The sequence below is a fragment of the Columba livia genome, chromosome 2, assembly GCF_036013475.1.
Source record: "Columba livia isolate bColLiv1 breed racing homer chromosome 2, bColLiv1.pat.W.v2, whole genome shotgun sequence".
Lineage (NCBI taxonomy): Eukaryota > Metazoa > Chordata > Aves > Columbiformes > Columbidae > Columba > Columba livia.
Genome location: NC_088603.1, coordinates 11,254,187 through 11,278,963, shown reverse-complemented (window position 1 = coordinate 11,278,963; position 24,777 = coordinate 11,254,187). Strand labels below are relative to the sequence as shown.

Sequence of the window (24,777 nt, the reverse complement as noted above, 5' to 3'; positions counted from 1 at the left end):
GTTATCTAAGCACATACCCATGATTTGTTCCTTTTTTTCATTTTCAATTTTCTTTGGCAGTGAAGTACAGATTCTGTCGTTTTCTGCACTAATTGCTCTTTGAATTTCTTCAATTTCTGATGTTCTGGAAAATGGAATCTCTCTTGGATTTTCTTCTGCATCTCCTTCTTCACCACTTCGGTCTTCATAATCATCAAAGTCATCTTCATAATCCTTTAAAAGTAACGGGATTTTCAATAACTAATAAAGATGGATTACAAATAAGTTTTTTGAAATATTTTTAAGAAATTATAAAATGTTGCCAAAATACAAAAACAATTCTCATACAGATGGTTATATATCATCTCACTGAAAGGTATTTTAAAATAACTTTTTGATAGTAAGATAATGGCATGTATTGATCGTTTGGTAATTTTAATCAAGAGAAGAAAATCCCACAGTGTTGTTCTTCACTGCCCAAAATAGATTCTTTTTTTTAATCAATATCCTAAAGTAGGAACTATATGTTTAGGTGAACCATGTGTTCTTTAAAAAAAATAAAACCACAGCGTTCAGTGGCATAAATGCTTCATAGATGTATTAAGTTGTTTATTTGATAGTTTTAATTCAAGCTGCCCTTCAATGGCAGGCTCAGATTTACTAAACTACCACACTGTTTGCAAGCCCACACATAAGGCTCAGAATTCTCTTAACTAAGACAATTCACCTCACGCTAAAATAGTCACCTAATACAAATCATATGGACGAGTATTAAATGTGGTAATTTCTCCCCACTGAATGGCGAAGAGCTCCTGCACTGAACAGCTCAACAGTGGACATCAATCCTAACATAAGCAGAGATGAATTCTGGCTTTGCTGAACAAAGACTGAGGTGGGTCAGACAGTGATGAAAACACATTCAATACACTCGTCTCTCTTAATAACATTAAAGTAAACAAAAGAGAGCTAAAAGAGTTCAATTAAGCAAATTAGTGAGGGAACTGTTGTGTGTCTTTACCTTTTTCTATAATATTTTTGCAATGAAAAACAACGAGGCTTTTTCCCCTTCCTGAAATTATTTGCTCCTATTTAAAAATTAAACATTTTTCACAGAAAATAATTGAAGTAATTGAAACCCATGAAGACAGAAAAAGCATCTTATGCAGACTTCAACTCAAAAGCAAAAGTTGTTTCCCAGCCCCTGATGAAAAGTAAGTAAATATATAACAGAGAGTTTCTACATAACATCTACTTACTATCTACTGTTAGCCTAGTTAAGGTCACTGTCAGCAAAACATGTAACATCCTGTAATTTTTATTTCCATTAATAAAGTTAATCACTCTTTTGATACTTGAGAATTACTTCAGAAGGACAATTGTATGCTTTTACTTACTTCAAAATCATCCTCATAATTTGCTGATGAATTATCAAATCCCGTGGCTGAGTTAAAGATGTGTGTATCTTTCACTTCCTAAACAGGGAAAACAAATGTAGCTGTTAAATAATCTTACAAAAAAAAATCTTTATCTGCCAAATCTTAGCATAAAGATAGGCGAATTGTTGTTCTTCCCAGATATTTCTATATTTTCTAGCAAATATATAATGAATTCAGGTTTGAAATATATATAAAAATGTATAAACAAGTGATAATTACTGACTCAAATTAATAACACAGGAAGAGAAAACAGAACTCAAGCCTATATTGGGAAGACCAACTGTTTTTCCACAAGTATTTTTACAGGGAAAGACACAAAAGCTGCTGTGCTGCCTATAATTTCAATAGTATACAGTAGCTCTTACGATGGTATAAAACCAAAATAAGACTGTTGTACTTTTTCAAGGATTAGATAAAAATATCCCTATACCTAAATTATACTGGGACACTCAATCTGTTAACAAAATAGTGCGGATGTTGGAATCAGGAAAACAGAGATTCAACAGGAAAATTAGATATTTTTATACATATATGATTTTGTTAACATTGAATCCTCTATTGTATTTACATGGAATAAGATCCACGGCATCCCCGAAATAAGCTAGAGAAAGGTAATTTCTTTGAAGTTATTGATTAAAATAATGCCATTTAATTACGCCAACATGTACGCCACACAAACACAAACCAATCCATCTAGTCTTTAGTCGGCCTTTTCCTCCATAGCTTCCTCATAGATTAAATTATCCACATGGAAGGGATTTCAACAAATTTCCACATATAAACATATAAAAATAATTTTCTCTTTCTTATGCAACTGTTTCAAGAGACATATACAAACTACATTGCTAACTGCATTTTACTTAGCTTACGCTACATATTATTTGCTAACGTTAGCTCTTTATATAAAGCAATAATATACTATAGATATATGTAGACTATTTGTATTACACATCTAAATTCTTCCCACTTATTAAGAATTATTTTTTCAAGCATACAATACTGAAATACAGTTGAATACACGGCTACCTTCAATGCTTAGCAATTTTTTACAGAATAAATCAATATTCTCATGCAGTATCTAGAGAGGTTAAGAGATATCTTATAAATCTTATCTTCAAATGGCATTATATTGAAATATATATTGTAATTGTTTTTAATCCCAAGGAAAAAAAGAACATTCTAAGATACAACACCAAACAGTTTTACCTCTTCTCTTGTGTCCCTTTCTTCTTTTTCAATGAGTTTTGCATGATCTTTAACAGTCCTATTGAAAAAGAGAACATCAATTTTCTTGGTTAACTTAGAAGAAAGCATTAATTTTGGTTTGTTTGGGTTTTTTTGGTTTAGAAAAAAAATCGTTTTCTTCCTGAAATAGAAAAATTGTTGAAAATTTCCTATTAACTGAAATATTTCTACAAATACTTTTATAGATGTTTATGAAATGAATTATAATGAAACAGTCAAGTTATTAATCACATAAGAACTGCAAAAACCTTGTCCAAGGAAGAAAAAAAATAAGGAGAGAAAAAAAAATCTATTAAATCCACACATCTTTTAGTTGTATTAATATCTGCAGCAAACTGGAGATCAAGGTCAGGTTGTTGTAATATGCTCTAAAACTGTCAATGACAGATTGACATTCAAACCTGCATTTATGAATGCAAAGAGAACTAGAATATATATAGAACTTCTGTAAGGATTTTCTGTTTGCTACTATGAAAACTTGGACATACCATCCTGAAATTTTGCTCATCCTACTGATGACCTGGACCTTTCTTTTTCACACACAACAGCAAACTTGCTATATATATCTAATGTTTGAGATACACATTCAGAGTAGCAGCTAAGTAGAGATATTAAAATTAAACCAAACAATTTAAGAGGATCCTGTGTAGTTCATCATGACCCTTACACGTGTCCATGTGTCTGCACAGTGAATTTCCAGGTGGTACAACACAGCATTTCTGTCTCCCAGACTCAGTGCCCAGATAAATATATCAGTAGTTTGCAATGACAACAAAATATCTCTTGCTATCCTGGGTCAGACAAAACAAAATAAATGGAATACAAATATATGATGCTCTCAGAGGTAAAACACAGACTTATTGAATTGCTGTTACAAAAGGCGTATGAAAATATATATATATATATATATGTGTATATATATATATATATATATTCACCCTAGACATGTGAGATCAAGAATTCATGCTTTTTGTTTTGGTGTTGACTGAATCTTAGCAGATACCATACAGTATATGTTTATTTTAAATCTCTGAATTTACCTTAGGTGCTGGTGGCTCATTTCTTCTTGAATTCTCTCCTCTTTTTTGTATTTGCTGTTCTGTAAAACAAGTCACAATATTCATGTGTCAGAAATGCTGAGAAGAAACGTGTATGAACCTGTATTAGTAGTAGCAATATTAAACAGTAAGAAAGCTTTCTAATTAATGATTTAAATGACACATATGATTTTCCATGAGTCATTGCTTGTAAGAAGTTCTGTGTATAAACTAACATCAGAATAATCCCCTCCTTACAGATCTGGTAAGTAAAGAAAATAAACACACATAAAAGATATGCTATATACATAATATGAGCTTCTCCTGAAGAAAATTAAATACTTGAGAGTAACATCTGGCTACATCCCCTTCTGCAGTGCATTTCAGAAAGGAAACAAGAATGGATCTGGAGTCTTTTTGCTTAAGAGAACCTTATAAAGCTTTATCAGAGTAAATTGTGGTTTTTTATTAGATACCTTCACATTAGTATATTAGTAACGACAGTTAAAAAATGCTCCGCACCCAGCATGTACTGCTTAAATTGTGAGCCCAGAGCACTTTCCTAAATAACCCCTAGGTGTGGCTGAAAAACTGACGGGACTAAGGGCTGATCGCAGTGATACTGAAGATACCTACTATTTTCAGCAGAAAATACTTGTACATCTTCAGTCTTTAGGCAGCAGAAGAAACCACCCCAGACCTTCTGAATAGTTCTATGTTCCATAGAACTTAGCTGATTTTAAGAGTTACAAATTACTGTATGACTGCTTGTATTATAAAAATGTCAAAGTTTTTATTAAGTCTCTATGATATAAAAACATGGTCTGTATTAGAAACATAAAAGATATTCTGTGGCTTCAGAGGTAGAGACAAAAAACATAAGGGATCTATAGTCACATGCCCACTTGTGAGTTAGGTATCCATGCTCCCTTTAAGGGAACACCAAAAATAGCTTTTATTAAAATCATATTTTTTTTCCAGTGCATTTTAATGGCCCTCTAGCTTAATCTCCTCTCCACTTCCAAGTGTTAGAAAATTGTCAAAAGTTATAGCAATAAAGACTATTATGAACAAAAGATGTTTCTATTTAGACAACATAGACAAGTTTCTAGTCTAAATTTGATGAAAAGAATCAGCCATAGGTTAGGATTACTTACATGCAAATGTATTATTTTAATCTACCGCTTTAGCCTCAAATTTCAGAGAATGTTGACTTGCAATCCCAGTTTCTTTATTATTCACCTTATGAATGATGATATATCAACAATTAAAATAAGTTACAAGGTAATGTTTTAAAGTCTTAACAAAACTAACCCCTAGATCACAGTTCTTTCTTTCATTTTCTGCTGTTTTTACTCTCTCCTTAGCTTCTGCTGGTTGTCCTTCTCTGTTTCCATGGGACGATCCCTCTTTAGATCTCTTTGATTTATGTTTTCCTTCCTGTTCCTTTTCATAACGTTTATGACTTCTTTCTTTCGAAAGCATCTCTTTTCCTGGCCTAATAGAATATTCTTTTTTTTCTCTGTGTCTTCTTTCTCCCTCTTTATTCCACTCTTGATCTTTCTGTAACTTCTGTACACATTCACCTTCTTCAGCTTCGTTGGCTAAAAACTTGTCAATGCTCTTTCTGGTACCATTATCCTAGAAAGAGAAAAATAACAGTAAAGAATTAGAAAGTTTTCCAAGACTGTTTTATCCTCACAAATCTACCTATTTTTGAGCATTAGAAGGACGGACTTGTAAGTAGCTAACATCTTTCTGCCACACAGATCTTCCAGCTATCATTCTTTTTTCATCTCCTACACTGGCAAGTTCCACACTACTGTATTAATTGAGATTCTGATATTTATCCCAGGACACTGTGTACTTTGCCAGAGAAAATTCTTTGGACTGTGTGTATTCTTCATATAAAAATTTAATTTGTTTAATTTAATTTGTTTACTAGGTGGTCTAACATAAAATAGGATGTATACATACCGATATTCCTGTAAGAAAGGCATGAACAGCAGATGGAAAATTTTGATGTAGCTGTACAAAAATAAAGCAATGTTTGCTACGCAAATTTTATTTTACTTTTACTTCAAAAAAAGAATGAAATATGTCTTTAAAACAGAGTGGCTCAGATATATTTTGTTGTTGTGTGTTTTGTACACTTGTGAGGACCTTACCGTCTATGCATGTCTTGGATTCCTTGGGAACTGGAGTCTGATCCAGCTTGTTAATTATTCTACAATTTTATCTTATTCCTTTATGAAACACTTAATTCCTTTACCTTCTTTTCTGTATGTCTTCTTTCTCGCTCTTCACTTCTCGGTTTCTTCTCTTCTAGAAAATATATGTATAAATTAATGAACAAATTTTATTATACTCAAACTACGTATATAATTAGCTCTAGCATGCAGAAAATAATGTTTTAGAAAACCTATGTCACTGAAATACAAGAGCTTTCTAAAACTTAATATTCTGTTGAAATTCTCTCTCCAAAACTGGTTATTCCTTTTTCTTTCCTGATGAATCCCTCTGTTCTCAATTGTCTTGTATAATGGTAAGAGTAATGACACACACTACTAACTTCAGCGATCACCCTGCAGCTTGCAGATTCAAATAGATCACTCAACAGAAAATGTCTAGGCAGGAAGGTACTTATTCTCTTCTAGTCAACTGACCAACAAAACCAGGGACGCTCACCCCCTCTTCAGAAGAACGGAAACAAGCATCACAAATTTTAAAAGCATTAAAACTAGGTTATGACAAGATTCCGTAAAGATATACCTTTCAGCAGGTAGTCACACCTGCCTGTATTCATCCCCTCTGTACAGACGGGCTGCGGTTTCAGAGTATTTCTATCTAACTATCAAATATTTCGAAGTACAACAACCCAAAGGGACTTACCCAAATGATGCCTGCTTTCTCTTCTTCTGTGATGTTCTTTATCTCTTCCTTCAAATGATTTCAGATTATTGTGTGTCTCTATTTGCTTTATCTCATGTCTTTTATGCTTTTTGTCTTGTTCTCTATCACTCTCCCTGTCTTTATGTTTTGGTACACTGTAGCTTTCCTTCTTCAAACTTGATTCTTGAAGCTTATCTTTGTATCTCTCTTGGTCCCCTCTTCTCTGGTGATCTTGTCCCTTTTCTCTCTCTCTCATTTTGTCTCTGTCTCTTTCACCAGATTTAAATCTCTCTCTTTCTCTTGTTCTTTCCTTGCTCTTCCCTCTGTCTTTGCGTTCATGTTTATGAGTGTCTGTGTCATGAACAGACTTCTCTTTCTGCAGTTTCTTTTCTCTCAGCTTTTGGTCTTCATTTTGACTATCCGGTTGTGTTGCCTGAAATTAAAAAAAAAAAATAATAAAAGTCTGTTATTATAATTCAGCAGTCTATTTAGATATAGTATATTCATGTGAAAAGAATACTGGATTGCTAACTATGAATTTAATTTCCCAAACTGTACTAAAATGCTGATATATTTCTAGGCTTACTTTGTAAAATTGTTAACATCACATCTATACTTATTGTAAAATTTTCAACATATTTTAAGAGAATTTGGTAAGAAAAAAAAAAGAAAATTTACTGAGGAACTGTGAATTCTGTTTAGAGCTAGGTAGAAAAGTTAACTAAGCATCTTAAAGCTCATGTAGACAGAAACTGTGCCATCTTGTAAAGTATGTTGCAGACACACACAATAACGATAGACACGCATCCTGCAGCTGCCTTTAGAACAGAAGATTTGCTTTTACTTGAACAGAAAACAGCATATAAAAACTGTGAAAGAAAATTTTTGGCCCAGATCCCTTCAGGATGCAACTATTATTGTACTTTCTAGCCATAAGAGATCATATTTTAACCTTCCTAAAGCAAGTAACACAACTCCCACTGATTTCACTGCATCCACGATTTCAGCTATTTACTCAATGCAGAACAAACAGAACTTGCTTTGATTATAGTCAGTGAGTAAAGTGAATTAAACTTTATCCATCTGTTTCACAGAATGAAGGTCCAACCACACCACTTCTGTTGGAACGAAAGCATTTCAACTCAAATTTGTTTGCTTTAGCCCACATTGAATTAGCGGATATGCTACTAAATGTGTAAAATGATGAAGTACTTATACTGTAGCACTGGCACTGAAGTAATGGGGAGCCAGGTAACAGAAAGCTAGGTACTAGATAAAGAAGAAGGATGCTTTGGTTTATCAAAGCACAAATGCAGATCTGCACAAGACATAAAAGATACATTTTGGAAAACAGCTTTTAAAAAATATAGTGCAAAACTAACATGAATATCAGTGGTATAACTGACTGGAGCCTGAATGCCTATGTGACCAATGTATAAAGTAATTACCCAGTTTAAAAGTGCATGACAAACATAATAAATTATGATAACAAATGCAATATTTAATATACACATAGGAAACTGAGTAAGTATATATAAAGTAGAGCTGTCACTTGGATTTGGGTAGCCAGCAAATCAGACCCCATTGTGTGCTGTGTGATTACCACAACAATGGTATTTTTTTTCAGTTACCTAATTAAGAAATCTGTAATCTTACATGACTCGTATAGCTATAAACAGTTGAGTGGGCTGGCCTCTGGACACACTTGGACTAAACAGATTCCAGAATGGTCAGTTGTAGCAAGAAAGTTAACAGCTACACACAAAAGATCTGTACTGTCCATATTCAATAATGCAGATTTAAAGTGTCCAGTGTATCAAAAAGCCTTAAAGAGTTATTATAGATCCACAAGGCAGATTGGCTGGTAGAACAAGCAGTCAACCCGCTATGTTTAGACTCTTAATAAATACCATTGCTATAAAGTAACAACAAAAATAATAGAAATAAAATAAAATAATATTACCCTAAGATGTTTCCTAAGTTCTTCTGATTTCCAAGTATCTTCTTTGGTTCTTTTCTAGAACAGAAAAGACAGCAAAAGATTGACTAATCAATTTGCAGTGAGAAGGAAATCACTTAAAGGGCAGTTTTTCAAATGAAAGTATCAAGGTATATATGGCAAATAGCACTCCATTTTGTTATGTAAACATTAATTTGATTTAGCCTGAATGTGTATACTTACAGTGTACCCCATCTGACTGGACCTGGAAGAAGCCTGAAGCTCAGACTTCTACTGGGTCACCCAGCTCTGCACACACATGGTAATGAGCTCTGAGGTCAGTGTCTACATTGGACAACTGTGCGGCCCTTCAAGAAGACTCAGAACTGGCTTTCCAGTGACAACCATTTAACTGTGTTACAGTCAAACGGGTGCACACAGGCCACTTCTGGAAAGTAATCAGGATATCATTGTCATTAGGTTCAGCCTCCTGCTCTGTTAGATCTGACTTCAAAGTAAGTCCTAGTCAGAGACTTACTCAAGTGAGGTTCTAATATCTCTGAGGTTGGAATTTGTCTCGGCAACCTGGTTTTCAGGTTTGACCACTCCTCAGTTGAAAATGTGTTCTTATATCGAGTCAGTTTTTCTTGCTGATCGCCAGGGCCACTGCCTTCTGTCCTCTCACTGTACACATCAGAGAAGCATTTGACTCCATCTTTTCCACAGATCCTCTGCACACACTTGAAAACAGCAGTTAGATTCCCTCTTAGTTTTCTTTTCTCTAGCCTCAACAGCTCCTTATCCTCCTTCCCATGTACACCATGGGTTCCAGTCCCCAAAACATCTTAGTGTGTTGCTCTGGAATCTCTTTGGTACCAGGGGCCCTAAAACCAGACCTAGTACTGCAGACAAGGCCTTGCAAGTGCAGACTGGGAGAGAACAGTCACTTCTCTGCTAGCTGTGTATGGTCCTGACACATCACCAGGATGCTGTTAGCCATAACCACCTGAGGAGCACACCATGACTTACGTTCAAGTTTCTGCCCACCAGGACCCCCAGATCCTTTTTCTGCAGAATCACTCACAGATCCCATTCACATGGCAAACAGTAAATACAGTATTTTCCCCTTAGACATAACATTTGAGGCACCCCAAACCCAGCTGTAAGAACATTTCAGGGGATAAATAATGTAATCTTTCTTTTTCCCATCAGCAGGGATCTGACATAGCCATAACAAATTGTTAGATTTTTAAACACTAAAAGTTAAAAATAGATAGATTAGCATGCATTTCAAGCAAACCAAGGAAGCTTCTGGTTTAGTATTTGCACACGCCTCAAAAAATGCTGGCATGATTTTTCAATCAACTGTCACTTAATATTTTAAAATGGTGTGGTGCAAATTACATGTGTAAGTTGACTCCCTCATGAAATACTTGTATTTAGCACTGAGTGGAACTTTAACAAAGCCTAAGAAACTCAACAGAACTTGTGCAAGGGTAAGCTGGAAGGACACGGACAGGAAGAGAACAGAGTGCTGTATTAAGTCTCAAACAGTAACTTATTCAATATCCCAAATATATATGACTATGTTTTGGTTTTAGACAATATTTATATACATATCAGCATACAAAGAAACAACGCTAATAATGTTAACAGCCTAAAACCAGCATAACCAGTAGACAATATTGGATAATGTAGTTTGAGATTTATTTCAAAGCTGAGACAAAAAGCATGCAGCAAATATTTAGAGATGATTCTCTGGTGCCCAAAAAGGTGTATCTGTCACTTTTCTGGGGTCTGCAGTTTTTAGCTCCCCACCATCACTAAAACCTCTTGCTTTTTTATATGATGATTCTCCACTTAATTCTCTGCTTTTGCAGGAGACTAGCAAACAAGCAAATAGAAACAAGAGATTTTTTTAATAAAGTGTAAAGAAGCCTAATACTTTTGAAACCACTGTCCCTCTGTAAGTAGAGGAATCATTGCACACACAAGATATTTAAAACAAACTTAGGATTTATTGAAGTTTCTTACCTGTCTGCTAATTTAGAAGTCCTTATATACTCACTTAAATCCAGACTAAGATCAGTTATTTAAACTACTCTGGGTTTTGACTTAATTCACTCATGTGAGAGCATCAGCTGACATAAAATTCCACAGATTTACCAAACTCAAAAAGTGCTATGAACATTTTTAACATGTACGAATCTGCCCACAAAACAATAAGCACATTGCCTTATGAAGTTCACAGGACAAGAGACCATGTCACTTTATATAAATTCTCCATCAGATATCAGGAGGGTTTTCTTCACTCACAACCTAGAAAGACTGGGGGTTTGGAAGTTTAATATTAAAGTTTTTAAGAAAGCTAAGAACTCAGTTAACTAAGATTCTAAAGAAACGGAAAAATAGTAAGAGCAACTTCTGTAGCTTTTAAGCCAGAAAAAAAGTACTTTACTTTTTACATATAAATATTTCTTTCTTATTTCCAGTATGAGATGCCTATTGGAAAGCCTTCAAATGGGTAAACAGCACAAGTGATAGACTTGATCGAACAGAAACAGTAAAAGGAGGCTTTCCATACAGTGTGGCTGTTAGTACGGCTGCCTCTGGGTCTTTGGCATTTGTATCCAATGCACTTGAAAAATTTTAGATCGAAGTTTAAGATTCCATCACAATTCACTAACTCATCTCTTTTCGGTAACCAGTTATTGATGTGCCACAGTTAATGAAATGATATCTGAATTAAAATGTTTAGAGTCATCCTAACATATTACTTCACACACCCTGCCCAGCCACTCTGTTTTCTACTCCATTTCCTATTCAGCATCACCACAAACTGTTAGCTGTAAAATCTAGATTCACACAATAGTAATAATAAAGCTTGTGGCAAATTGATTTGATATTTCTCTGCTATTTTCAAGTGAATATGCAACACAATAATTAACGTTAGCATGTCCACATGGTTTTGTTTCCTTTATTTTGGAGCTCTACAAACCTTTCACAATTTAACACCATCGTACAAAAGTTATCGGGGTTCCTAAAGAACTAAAACCCAACAATTAGCAGTTACAGAAGCATCAGTTATTAAGTGTATTTGATCTACAACTTTTGTAAATCACCTATCCCGTTCTGCAGAGAGAGCGGTGGCTGATGCGGCCTCGTCCTTCTGCTGAGGTGGGAGTTGCGGACAAAACAAGGAGCCGTGAGTTGTCCAAGGAACTCCATGGGGCTCCCAGGGGCAGCAGCAGAAACACTGCAACTGTTTCCTGCCTTGGCCCCCTCAGATTCCCTCCTTGATTCCCCGCTTTATCCGAGGCCAAGGGACGCGAGTGCCGGCGGGGCACCTGAGGCACAGCGCGCCGGGGGAGGCCGAGCACAGCGCGGCCGCCGCCTGCTCAGGGCCCTCCCGTAGAGGAGGGAAAGGGCGAGGTGGGACAGCTCCCAGCAGCCGAGCCCAGGCAGCTCCCCAGAGACCCAACCGCCCCTCACCTTGTCACCCTCCATGACGGGGGCGGGCGGGCCCGAACCGCCACCCACCGGCTCCGAGCAGCCCACGGCAGCTGCGTCCGGGCCTGCCTAGCAACGGGCGGCGAGGGGAGAGCAGACGATGGGCCGAGCGATGGATGAGCCGAGTGATAAGACGGGCCGAGCGGCGGATGGGTGCTGTGGCGGGACGCTGCTGCCGCAGGGGATTGTGGGAAAGGGCGAGAGGCGCTGAGGTGGGGAGGTTTGATGGCGGAGCTGCCGCTCTGCAGCGCGCTGTCTGACCGTCTGCAGCCCTTTCTTAGCGAGAAGCCGTAGTGTGGGATGCCTGCGTGGCTGCCGGTGCTCAGCTGGGGTTCGCCAGGGGGAGGCGGCCTGGGGAGGGCTCTGACCCGCCGAGCAGCAGCCTGTGAGGCAGCGATGGGGCTGAAATGCAGAAATAAACTTAACAGCAGAGTCAATTATACTCTTAAGCGGCATTCTTTGTTTTATCAGCGCTGAGGAAACTGGGGATCATCCTCCGTAAGTGCTCCCAAGACTGGATACTCTTGCGTTGCTTGTATTCACAGAATTATTACATATATATCCAGGGGTGTATTAGAAGGGGGGTGGTTAATAGGTCAGAGAGGTTCTCCTGCCCCTCTACTCTGCCCTGGTGAGACCACACCTGGAATATTGTGTCCAGTTCTGGGCCCCTCAGTTCCAGCAGGACAGGGAACTGCTGGAGAGAGTCCAGTGCAGGGCAACAAAGATGATGAAGGGAGTGGAGCATCTCCTGTGTGAGGAAAGGCTGAGGGAGCTGGGGCTCTTTAGCTTGGAGAAGAGGAGACTGAGGGGTGACCTCATTAATGTGTATAAATATGTAAAGGATGAGTGTCACGAGGATGGAGCCAGGCTCTTCTCGGTGACAACCGATGGTAGGACAATGGGCAATGGGTACAAACTGGAACACAGGAGGTTCCACTCAAATGTGAGAAGAAACTTCTCAGTAAGGGTAACAGACACTGGCCCAGGCTGCCCAGGGGGGTTGTGGAGTCTCCTTCTCTGCAGACATTCAAACCCGCCTGGACACCTTCCTGTGTAACCTCATCTGGGTGTTCCTGCTCCATGGGGGGATTGCACTGGATGAGCTTTTGAGATCCCTTCCAATCCCTGACATTCTGTGATATGCATTACAATTTTTGAAAATTTTGACATATAATACATCTATACTAAGAAATAATTGATGTTAAAATTGTTTAGTTTCTTATTTACAGTACATCTATTAATTATTAGTTAAATATAAACTGAGCACTCTGCTTCTAAACAATGTATCACTTAATCTTCTGTCTCCCTCTTGTCATGCAGAAGGATCTAAAACTTGAAAAAATATCCCCTTGTTTTGCAGTTGGTCAGAAAGTATTTATCTCATGTCAATTGGTTAATGATGGGTACATATTTTATAAGTTAATCACAGTATACATTAATTTGTCAGCTTCTCTTCAGGCCACTACTGACTTTTTATAGGCCAAGTACAACATGAAAACATTCCTAATTGTAGCTGATTCACTTTTTGTAAATTCATGCAAGATTACTGTGGAAAAATAAGGGTGATACGCCTAACTTAACCTGCCATTTACCCAGAAAGAAAGAAAACTTATGACTGAGGGGGTGAAAAAAGCAAAGGTGGTTTTGCATTTGAGAAACATTCTTGCTGTAGTTCAACAGGAGTTTGTCACACTGACAGAGAATTTAACCCCTTATACTTGGCCTTAAATAGTCATTTGACAAATACATACAAAGCCTTACAGTTGTCTCCTAGCCATGTTTCCAGAAGAAATTAAAAATGCTGTAAGAGTTCCCTCACTGTCTGGACCATGAAATATTTTCCTTTATCATGTAGCAGAAAAGCAAAGGCAAATTAAGCAAGCAAGGCGGGGAGGGGGATGGGACACCAAACAAAAGCAAAAATCAACAACAACAAACACCCAAACCCCCCAACAAACTGCCATTAACTGTAAGCATGACCTTTAAGGGCTAAATTACATCCACTAAATACAAGCATCTATGGATACCCAACTCTTCATAAATGTTCTTATGAATTATTTAGCTGTCTTTAGCAGAGCAATAACAATCTATTGGCATTTTATATTTTCTTCCCTGAACAAATAAAAACATACTTAGAAACCATCTGGGATTAACTGAAAGAACCCTTTAGCCAAAGTGGTGACTTAGAAACACACAGAAGAAGGCATCTGCTCAGTAAAGGATGCTCTGCAGAAATGCTGCCCTAGGTATAGAGACTCAAGGACAAAAACTACCTTCAAATACTCTAATTGAATTTGTTTTTAACAAATACATATAACTATCAAATGTAACAGAGATACCAAAGACTGGACAGGAGAAAAAGCTTTTTTTTCAAGTTCTGGTCCTACCATGTACTCTTCAGAATATGCAGATGTATCCCTATCTTACCCCTATTAGGGTACACTAGTCAGGCAGCTTTATGGCACAAGAAAAATTATAGATGTAAGAAGGCACCACTAGAGGGTTTGGAAGGAACTTTTCAACCTTTAAATCAGGGATCTAACTGAAGTTAAACTGCTGCATAAGAACACAGGCTGGAATAACACCTTTGCAATAACAGAACTAAAACTTGTGCATGTTTAAGCGTTTCCACCATGTATTAAAATAAACTACAGTTTCTCACCAATGTAGTGGAAAAAAATGAATACACCGGTGGTTTTACTGGTTTTTTTATAAAGGTGGGATTTAGCATTGTGTGACTACAGGCAACAAAAAGGCACATATGTGTTGTGTTACTGGACAGCACAAAAGGATGCTCTAGATTTTCTTGGAAAGAACGGTGCTGTAAACAAGGTTTCTGGTAACCCTGGGAATTTTAATACAAGTTTATCTTCTACATTCTTTTCTGTTGTCTGGCTTGTCATGCATATCTTCATCTTTACCTTTACTCTTATCTCAAAAACAGGAATATAAAATAACTCACCTTTTTATATTCTGTACTTTTTGTCTTCGGATGTTCATAGAATTGTAGAATCATTTAGGTTGGAAAAGACCCTCAAGATCATTGAGTCCAACCATAACCTAACACTGGCACTAAACCATGTCCCTGAGAACCTCATCTATACACGTTTTGAACCCCTCCAGGGGTGGTCTCTCCACCACTACCCTGGGCAGCCTGTTCCAATGCCTGACAACCATTTCCATGAAGAATTTTTTCCTAATATTCAATCTGAGCTTCCCCTGGCACAACTTGAGGCCATTTCCTCTTGCACTTGCTGCTTGGGAGGAGAGACCAACCCCCTCCATGCTACAACCTCCTTTCAGGTAGTTGTAGACAGTGATAAAGTCTCCCCTCAGCCTCCTGTTTTCCAGGCTGTACAGCCACAGTTCTCTCAGCTGCACCTCATCACACTTGTGATCCAGACCCCTCACCAGCTTCGTCGCCTCCTCTGAACTCACTCCAGCACTTCAATGTCTTTCCTGCAATGAGGGGCCCAACACTAAATACAGGATTCAAGGTGGGGTCTCACCAGTGCCAAGTACAGTGCGATGATCTCTTCCCTAGTCCTGCTGGCCACACTGTTCCTGGTACAACCCAGAATGCTGTTGGCCTTTTTGGCCACCTGGGCACACTGCTGATCATATTCAGTCACTGTCAATCAACACCCCCAGATCTCTTTCCCCAGGCACTTTCCAGCCACCCTTCCCCAAGCCTGTAGCTCTGCCTGGGGTTGTTGTGACCCAAGTGCAGGACCCGGCACTTGGCCCTGTTGAACCTCATATGATTGGCCTCAGCCCAACGATCCAGCTGGTCTAGACCCCTCTGTATGGCCATCCTATCCTCCAGCAGATCAACACTCCCATCCAAGTTGGTGTCATCTGCAAACTTACTAAGGGTGCACTCAATCCCCTCATCCAGATCATCCATAAAGAGACTAAACAGAACTGGCCCCAATACTGAGACCTGGAGAACACCACTCGTGACTGCCCACCAATTGGATTTGGCTTCATTCACCACAACTCTTTGGGCCTGGCCCTCCAGCTGGGTCTTTATCTATTGCAGAGTACACCCATCCAGGCCATGAGCTGCAGCTTCTCCAGAATGCTGTGGTATACGGTGTCGAAGGCCCTCCTGAAGTCTAAGTACACAATATCCACAGCCTTTCCCTCATCCACTAAGTGGGTCACCTTGTCATAGAAGGAGAACAAGTGAGTCAAGCAGGATCTGCCTTTCATAAAGCCACGCTTGGCTGTCCTGTATGTGCCGTGTGATGGCACTCAGGATGATCTTCTCCATGACCTTCCCTGGATCCTCCTTCCAGCCCTTATTGTAGATGGGTGTCACGTTTGCCAACTTCTAATCCTGTGGAACAATATTGTTTTTTTCTCTAGCTCTCATTTGAAATATCAAGCCTCATCAGGAGAACATGGCAACCCTAAACCATGATTAAAAATGATAATTATTTTATTATTATAAATAAAAACTTTTTCTTTTTTTATATGAAGGAAGAGAATTGTTAGGATTTAGGCTTCATAGATTTTTTTTTTTCATTTTTTTAAACCAATTTCTGCTGAGGTCTTATGAAGATGAGAAGAAAACTCAAATATTATTATCAACCTAGGTGCATAAATTACCTCTTTCAAAGTGTTCAAAATGCTCCTGGGTCCTCCAGGTTCATCAACAGAAACAGCAAAAATTTGGATCCTTGAAATAAACTCTGAGCCTTTAGTTTTAAACTTTAACTTGTAAGAATCCCATTAGGGAAAAATAAAAAAAAAAAAATATTATGATTATTATGAAAACTTATTAAGAAACACGTTTTAATGGAAACTATTTCTGTCTTAAGGAACAACAAATATTTGAGGATCTTATCATGAGAGCACAATTTATGCATTCAGTGAAACTGAAGCCAGATTGGGTGATACCAGGGATCACACATGTTTGGTTTTGTTCCAGACAGCAGAAGCTCTATGCACTAAACAGGTATAGCAGAGTCTTATAACTTTTCTTTGTGCTATATATTAGATAATTTGAAGCAGGTAGAAAATATTTGTGCTATATACTAGATCATCTGAAGCAAGTTGAGATAGCTGGATAAAATCAAATGCAGAAGTAATGAGTATTCCATCACATTAATTTACTAAGATGTAAACCATGGTCCATTAATAATTCCACAATTTTTAGGAAAAAAGCTCTTGAGTAAACACGCAGAGATTTGTATTCAATAGTTAAAATCCTGTAGAGAGAAGCATAAGACTAAAATAATGTTGTTGGGTAAAATAAGGTATAATATCAAATATTGTTATTCAGAAAATTACTGTTCGTGAAAATGGTCAAGAAGCTACAATTAAAATAGCTTCCAAAACATGTTTTCTTGTGTGAAATCCAAAGAAGATGGGGAAACTTAATTTTTTTTTTTACCACATAAACTGAATTTTGCCAATTTTTCTCATCCTCCAGAACCAAGATATATAAATAACATCCTTTGGGAAGTTAGTCTGAAGAATAGTGTCAGTACTTACTGGAAAAAAAAAGTATCATGGAAAACTGGTGTGATGCAAGGTCAAGAGAAACATAGAATGACACTACTTTGACTTCAATTAAAGCTGCTGAGTTTGAAAAAGCGGAAAATGAAACCTATAAAAAGGACTAAACACATATGTCTAAGAAAGAAATACTGCAAGCAAAATGTATTCACTACAATTCTAAGAAGGCAACAGACCTAAAAAGCAGGATATGAAAAGAATATTATCTAAATGAGATATCAGCTCTTGTAGCTGATATAATTCACTACAGGATACTTAAGGAAAAGCCAGAGCAAGCTCCTTTCTGTGAGTCTCTTCAAGAGTTCCTGATGCATTCAAGACTGCTGTAATAAGTATTAAAAAACAGGATCAGGAAATAAGAGAATTAACAAATCCAAGATTCTGCTGATAAATTGTTTAATAACACGTTTGGGTTTTTTATTATTATTATTATTTTAATTTATGGGCACCAAAAAGATTAGAATAAACAAATAACTTTTTATCAGGAACATTGTATCAAAAGCTGTAATAGAGTAACTGACCCTAATTTATCCCATGGCGACAGAGTTTATATCTTGATTTTAACAAGACTCTTTTGACCCTATTCTAATAGTTACATGCTAATTTCATACCACCCAGTTTTGTCATCAAAATACTGTGTGGAGCCAAGTCAGTTATCTACAGAAGTTCTAAGAAGTCTGTGGTAACCTCTTTATCAGAAGTTTCTATTGGTGTTGCAGACAAATGCTTTCAAATTAACGCTACAAGATCTTGCTTCTGTTTGCCTATTTGATTGGCACAGTATCATCCACCTTTAGTTCTGAGTAATCAAACTTCCGTATCAACTAATTAATTACTCTGTCCAGAATCACTAGGCTGTCAGGCCTGCAATTATGTGTTTGTCATCCTAAATGCTACTACAAGGTTCATTTTATGCATTTAATACAGTACAGGGTAGTCCTCTACAAAATCTATATCCAGCTCATTTGCAAAATACACACTGAGGCAGAAAGGAAACCAGAATAAAAAGCAGCATATGGTAAAGTGTTGGCTGGCAAACCTTACATTAATTCAGTTTTGTTTTTTTTTTCTCATCTTTAATGTTCAGTTTGGTTTGTCATACAGATACCGTGAGGCCAGACAGAGAAGTAAAATGGAGCAATGGCGTCCAAGACAGAGAGGAAAGGGCTTGAAAAAATTATAAAATATTAATAGTATTGGTTGTAATGGAGGGAGCCAACATACAATGTGGCCATTTGTATAAGGTGTTACTGAAGCTCAGGAGTGAGGAGTTCACAAGAAAGTCTATATAAGCAGAACGAGTAACTAGAAAAGGAATACAATAAATGCAAAAAATCACCTACATTTACTGTAGTTTGATGTTATTAGTGTCCACATGGGCAACAGCATCACATGTGATACCCCAAGCTGAAGGTAATAAACTTTTGTAGGGCATTACACGGTCCTGCAGTCCCCTCACTGTTACACCCTGTAAGTCCTAGGAGCTCTCTAAAAAGACCCAAAGTAAGTAAATTGTCATTTCAAAGATTGGATTACCATATAGTTGTAAACTGTTGATTTTGTTACTTATGTTTTTATCATTTGGTCATTCTGAATTTTCATCCTAACTTAATTATACAGGTGGAAAACACACATCGTCAATGTTAAACAGCAACATGAGCCCATGGCCAGAAATCGTTCTTGCTTGGAGTGGTCTGTTGTGTCCGACTGCAGGCAGGGAGGGAATTTGAAAGGTGATACAACAGAGCAGCACATTCAGTTGTCAAGATAGGGATTTTTTTTTTCCCCAATTCTGCTGTGCAGAACTGAGCAAAAAACTTTTCCTTCTGTGCCGCTGCCTTCCTGACTTTTCCTTTCTCTGGATAATGGAGATGAGGTTGTTTTCAGTTCTTAAGGAAATAAGAGCTTTCTTAAGGAAATATGCAGCTTTCCTATTTGTCCGTTTCTATGTGTTTTCATAACTTTTTAGGGTATTACCTAAATGAATTTTCTCCCTTTCCCTGCCTGCAAATACTATATAAAGTCTTATAAAGTCCTACAAACTTGGTGAAAATTGGCAGCTCAAGACAGGAGAAAGTACCCTCATTCCCACTAAGTGAAAGGTTGGATATTTAAAGGCAAAATAAAAAAACCTTCTGGTAAAGGCCGAGTTTAATCAGCAAGCGTGTACTGGCAAACTGATTAGCACACAGCTAACAACAAGCAATAGCTGTTGGAAAAACAAAATTATTGAAAAGATAAAGGAACAGTAGGAGGAATGATGTGGGAACCAGGTGTTACTGTGATAAAGGGATACAGGACACAAGCCTGTAGAAAATCAGCTGTTTTAGTTCCACAGATCAGGGCTGGCGTAATACCAGGAGCCTGGGTCGTGGTGCTGCCCTGGGTATTGCAGTGGATTCATGGATTTCAATAGACAAGAGTCAGCTTTATCTGAGGATGTGCGAACAGAGCTTCGGGAACACCTGTTGTAACTGAGGAGTAGAGCAACTGGCCTCTGGTTCTGCTGAGCCATTGATCGCTTGGTCGTTTAATAACATCCCTCAATGGGGAACAAATATAAATATACAGGCTGTCACAGGTAAAAAACACTCCACCGCATACATGACTAAAGAGAGCGGGGTTGTTGCAGGGTTTGCCCCTAAGGAAGCACGTTCGCGGTCCCTGAGCCTCGGCAAGCCGGTTCTGCTTCGTGCCGCCCGGCAGGAGCTCTTTTCCTTGTTCCGACCCGTCGCTCCTGCGAGGCCGAGCAGCGGTGGCCGTTACGGGCAGACTAGTTTGGAGGAGAAAGACGAGAGAGAGCAGCGCCCGGCAGAGGGGAGGGGGCGGCAGGACGTCCGGCTGCCCGGGACTGGGGGAAGCGGCGGAGCCCAGAGGGCGCCAGCAGCCCCGGCTGCGGGGACGAGGCGCCTCCTGGCGGCGGCACAACCCGCCCCCGCGGCACCGCCCTCCCCGCGGCGGTGGCCGTTTGGGCCGGGCCGGCCCGAACCCGGAAGCGGGCGGCGGTTGGTGTCGGTGCGCGGCGAGCGGGGCCGGGCGCAGGATGCGAGGCGCCGCCGCCCTGCCCCCCTGCCCGCTCGCAGCCAGCGCCCGAGGAGGAGGAGGAGCAGCAGCGGCAGCGGGAGGAGCGGCAGCAGGAGTAGGAGCCGCCGCTGCGATAGCATGAGCGGGGCCGCGGCTAAGCAGCCCCCCGGCGCGGGGACCGCCACGGATCCCGCCGCCGCGGAGAAGGCGGCGGCTGGGGACTCGGTGCCGGAGCCGCCGCCGCTGCTGAGCGTGGACGTGACGGGTTTGGTGTCGCAGTTCGCGAGGAGCTTCGTGCTAATCTTCCCCGTGTATGTGCTGGGCTACCTGGGGCTGAGCTTCAGCTGGGTCCTCATCGCCCTGTGCGGGCTGTTCTGGATCCGCAGGCACCGCGGCGGCAAGACCTCCCGCCTGGGCCGGGCGCTCGCCTTCCTGGAGGACGAGGAGGAGGCGGTGCGGCTCAGCGTCTCCTCCGCGGATCTGCCTGCGTGGGTGAGTGAGCGGCCAACACCCTTGGGGCGCTTCCGACGGAGCACCCGCGCCCCGCGGGCAGCGCAGCCGCCGGCCGGGCTGGGGCCTGTCAGCTCCCCCGGGGCGGCCCCTCCTGCCTGGGCTGAAAGAGACTCGCTGCAGGCCGGAGCGCCAGAGCCGGCCTGGCGGGACAGAAGCGCTGAGGAGGTGGCGATTCCCGCGCTCCTCGGCTGCTCGTCCCCAGCCCCTTTTGAGACTCGGCGGGAGCGGCGTTGCCGGTCGTGACCCGCAGCCCCGCCGGGTCCCCGGTCCGTCCCCACGGCTCCCCCGCCCGCCCCGGCGCTGCCACCCGGCCCGTTAGCACCCGCGGCGGCCGCGCCGCCTGTGCCGTGCGCTGACAGCCCCGCGGCGCTGAACCTGTCACAGCCAGGATTTCCCTCGCAGAAATAAACCTCACCTCAGGGGCTGGGGACTTTTTCACCTCAAATGCCTGTGGCGCACAGCGACAATCACGTCTCGATGTAGTGAGGTCTCTGCAGCGCACAGGTCTTGCAACTTGGGCAGGAACCTTTTCTTAAGAAGTTCAGATTAGAGGCAGACAAAATCGGTATCTTAAAGGCTTTATGGTTTTCAGGGAAGCGTTGCTTAATAGGGACAGAGCGTTTCTGGCAGGTTTCAGGGTTGTGACATGGGGACTAGGGTAAAGGAGCTTTGGTGGCCTTATTTGTTCGTTGCTGTGGTTGGTTTTAAAAGGTTTTCTCTGAAAGTGGAGCCTTCCTTTGAAAGTTTAAGACTTTCTAATAAGTCTTTAGAACTGCCATTATTGTTTTTAGATAAACTCAGCTTTAAAGTTGAACGCTTTTTCTTTGTAATTTTTACTTTGGAGGATTAACAGTGATTTAAATAGAGCTGACGGCCACCAGCCAGCAGTGTCAGTGCTCCTCCAGGCCTCTCTGCATCCTGGTCTGCCTGGTGATGTGCTGTGCAAAGCTTGCTGCTCTCTTAGTCCCCATACCTGAATGAAGTCTTGAGGGTTTCTGCTGTATCTTTCCATGTGATTTGTTGGTTGCTTACTCCCCACTCCTCAGTAACAGCCATGCATATCTCTGCTAGGTTCTCTTTGCACTCACTGTGCATCGAGCAGTGCTGCAATGATGAATATCCAAGTAGCTGTTTTCATGTGATGAAGTTGCTATACCTGGTCTGACCTGCCCCAGCTTTGCTAAGGACATTATGAGAGTTCCAGACATCCAGAGACAATATAGTGTGTAGGTGTGCAGTGGGAGTCTTTTTTACTCCCGTTTTTTCATATCTTTTACCCGAGTTCTAGCAGATGATAACGGTAAAAAAGGGTATTATGTTTAAAAGAGATGAGGTGGTTTCACTGCTTGAAGCTGAGATGTGAGTCTTAAATAATGTGGTTAATGGCTTCGGGGTGTTTGTTTTGTGTTTTTTTTTTTCCTCCCTTGTAATCATTTGCCATAGAATGGAAGGGTTCTGATTTGATGCATTCAAAATGAATTAACTGAAGCTAGGTTTGTTGTGGAGGGTTGTATATGGTAACTATCTGCTGGTAACTAAGCAGTAGATATTCAAGCTTAGTGCTGTGTGTAAATTGTATTTTAAGCTACAATTTGTTACCTGTGATGACAATTAATTCCTGTGTGGAGTTGTCCGAATAACTAAAGATGTAGAAAGGGGCCCTTCGAGTGAAGTCAGAGGCAAAAAATCATCAAGAGGAATGAGTGCTGGCTGCGAACACCTGCATATCCTTATGGTATTACGAGAAAGCAACTGATCAATATGCAGGGTTTCCCTAAAAATGTGACTTTCTGATATGCCAGTTGGCAGACATATTGTAAATCACTGTTGTGTTTTTGCCTTTTTTATTTCCCTCTTTGGTTATGTTATTAAATTTTAAAGGTCTTGATTCTTTTCATTCTGCTGACATATATAGTATATTCTGGAAGTATCATGTTTCCAAGTAAATGTGGCTTCCAGGTGAAATGCAATCTGGAAAACTGAAGTCTTCTGAGATCCAAAGGCCCACCTAAATCAAAAGTGGTCTTCAGTGTCTGCTGTCATAGTCATTAAACTTTATATGACTCGTTTTGCTGCCTCTGTAATGTGTCCTGGAAGAATGCTGTTCTCCTGCTTTTTGTGTGTTGTCTTGGAGATCTATGGATTTCAGTCATATTTCAGATAAGAGTTACTGGATGGTATATAGAGCCTGACATCTCTTTAATAGGTATTGAGTTTATCCATCTCAATGTGAACTCCAGACTGGTATATTTTCCCTTGGTTTCTGGTCAGGGAAATAAACTTTAAATTCCTTGAGTAGGACAGTGCTGTGTTTGAAATATAGGAAATTTTTTATTCCTCTGGGACTGGAACTGAGATGTAATAAACCATTTTTCAACTAAAACTATGTAACTTTCCAAACAATTATTTGACATGTGATATCTTTCTGGGCTCTTGATGGGAAAAGAGCTTTAGCTGAGCAGCAGCGTATCTAGGTGTGAATTCTTACCCTCGCACCTACCTTGAGATCGATTACTGCTTTAGTGATCAGTGAGTGGTCGGTAATAGTGTATCAAGCTATTTATTTTTGAGAAAGTGGTTGTTGCAGGAATAATGAATTAAGATTTTTCTGATGGCAATATGTTCAGTTACGATTTGAAATTGTTGCTGTTGTACTATCACACTAGAGTTTGTAATGTTATTTATTAGTTTCCAAAGCTAGATTTACTTCTTCCATAAACACGTGGTTATACAATAGGAAAATTCTGTACTGTGCATGTTAAATGCATTAATTCAACACTAATACAAGTTATGTTATTGAAAATGTCAGCACTGAATTATTTACAAGAAATATATATGTGCTAAAAAAAAGTATTTCTTTTACTGTCTTAGGAGAAAAAGATCTCTACTGAGACTTGCTAACATGTAGTTGTTGCTCTGCTGCATGTTTCGAAGATGTCACTGATTACATGCAGTGGGAGGGAGCAGAGGTGGGTGCTTTTCCAAGTCATTTAAAACTAGGTAGCAGAATTTACAATGAGGAAGAATTGGAGCTCGAAATGATCTTCAAGTAAAGTCAAGGTTTCTTCTTTCTTAACAACATTTTTATACACTAGATGTGTTGTGTACTGGAATGAATGTCATTAAGATGCAAACGTACATAAGGAAAGTGGCAATTTAAGTATCACTAAGAGGATAGAAGGTAGGAAGACAGGACTCTCAGGTTGTAAAGGCCTGCTATCATGTTGCCTTTTGTTTTTAAAACAGTAGTGGAATTTCATAATCTAAGTGGTATAACAAATTTAATTTGTTCTTTCTCAGAACAACCCAAAAAGTAAATATCATTTTGCCATTGTGTTTTGTTTTGTTTTTTTTTTTTTTTTTTTTTTTTTTGTTGCTTAATGTGACTTTTATAACGTTTTAACATCTTTTTTGGATAAGTGAAACTTTGACTCCTGTTTTCTTCAAAATACAGATAAAAAGCCGTACTGAATATTCTTCTCCATATTGATTGTAAATTTGGCCTGCTACCAGGAGCTGTATCTGTGTGTGCAGTCTGTCAGCAGGAGACCAAAACAGGAATAAATCAGTGTTTTTGAATAATTGATTCTGAAAACAGATTTAGATGTTTTTCTTTGTATCCCTAACCATGTATTATATAGAAACTGAAATACTGTACATCATTGTTGTAGAA

The 24,777-nt window shown here is 39.6% G+C and overlaps 2 protein-coding genes across 10 annotated transcripts in view; one reads left to right on the top strand and one right to left on the bottom strand.

Moving 5' to 3' along the window:
* Window positions 1-12,168, bottom strand: part of DYNC2I1 (dynein 2 intermediate chain 1) — a 29,286-nt gene extending 17,118 nt beyond the window's left edge. The window contains exons 1-10 of one of the 6 annotated variants that reach the window (XM_065050475.1): window positions 12,021-12,168; window positions 8,553-8,606; window positions 6,590-7,022; window positions 5,970-6,022; window positions 5,675-5,725; window positions 5,012-5,338; window positions 3,701-3,759; window positions 2,622-2,679; window positions 1,374-1,451; window positions 18-213 (exon numbers count right to left, since the gene is read on the bottom strand). In XM_065050475.1, the coding sequence (XP_064906547.1) occupies window positions 18-213; window positions 1,374-1,451; window positions 2,622-2,679; window positions 3,701-3,759; window positions 5,012-5,338; window positions 5,675-5,725; window positions 5,970-6,022; window positions 6,590-7,022; window positions 8,553-8,606; window positions 12,021-12,035 (1,324 nt within the window). In that variant the 5' untranslated portion in view covers window positions 12,036-12,168. Of the gene's footprint in view, window positions 1-17; window positions 214-1,373; window positions 1,452-2,621; window positions 2,680-3,700; window positions 3,760-5,011; window positions 5,339-5,674; window positions 5,726-5,969; window positions 6,023-6,589; window positions 7,023-8,552; window positions 8,607-11,650; window positions 11,675-12,020 lie in introns of those variants that run through there. The other 5 variants (XM_021288064.2, XM_021288065.2, XM_065050476.1 and 2 more) reach the window with 5 other exon arrangements.
* Window positions 12,169-20,516: 8,348 nt separating this feature from the next.
* The window catches only part of ESYT2 (extended synaptotagmin 2), an 84,475-nt gene continuing 80,214 nt past the window's right edge, over window positions 20,517-24,777 (top strand). For 3 of the 4 annotated variants that reach the window (XM_065050480.1, XM_065050479.1, XM_065050478.1), the window contains exon 1: window positions 20,556-21,083. In XM_065050480.1, coding sequence (XP_064906552.1) covers window positions 20,730-21,083 — 354 coding nt within the window. In that variant the 5' untranslated portion in view covers window positions 20,556-20,729. Of the gene's footprint in view, window positions 21,084-24,777 lie in introns of all 4 variants that reach the window. The other variant, XM_065050481.1, reaches the window with a different exon arrangement.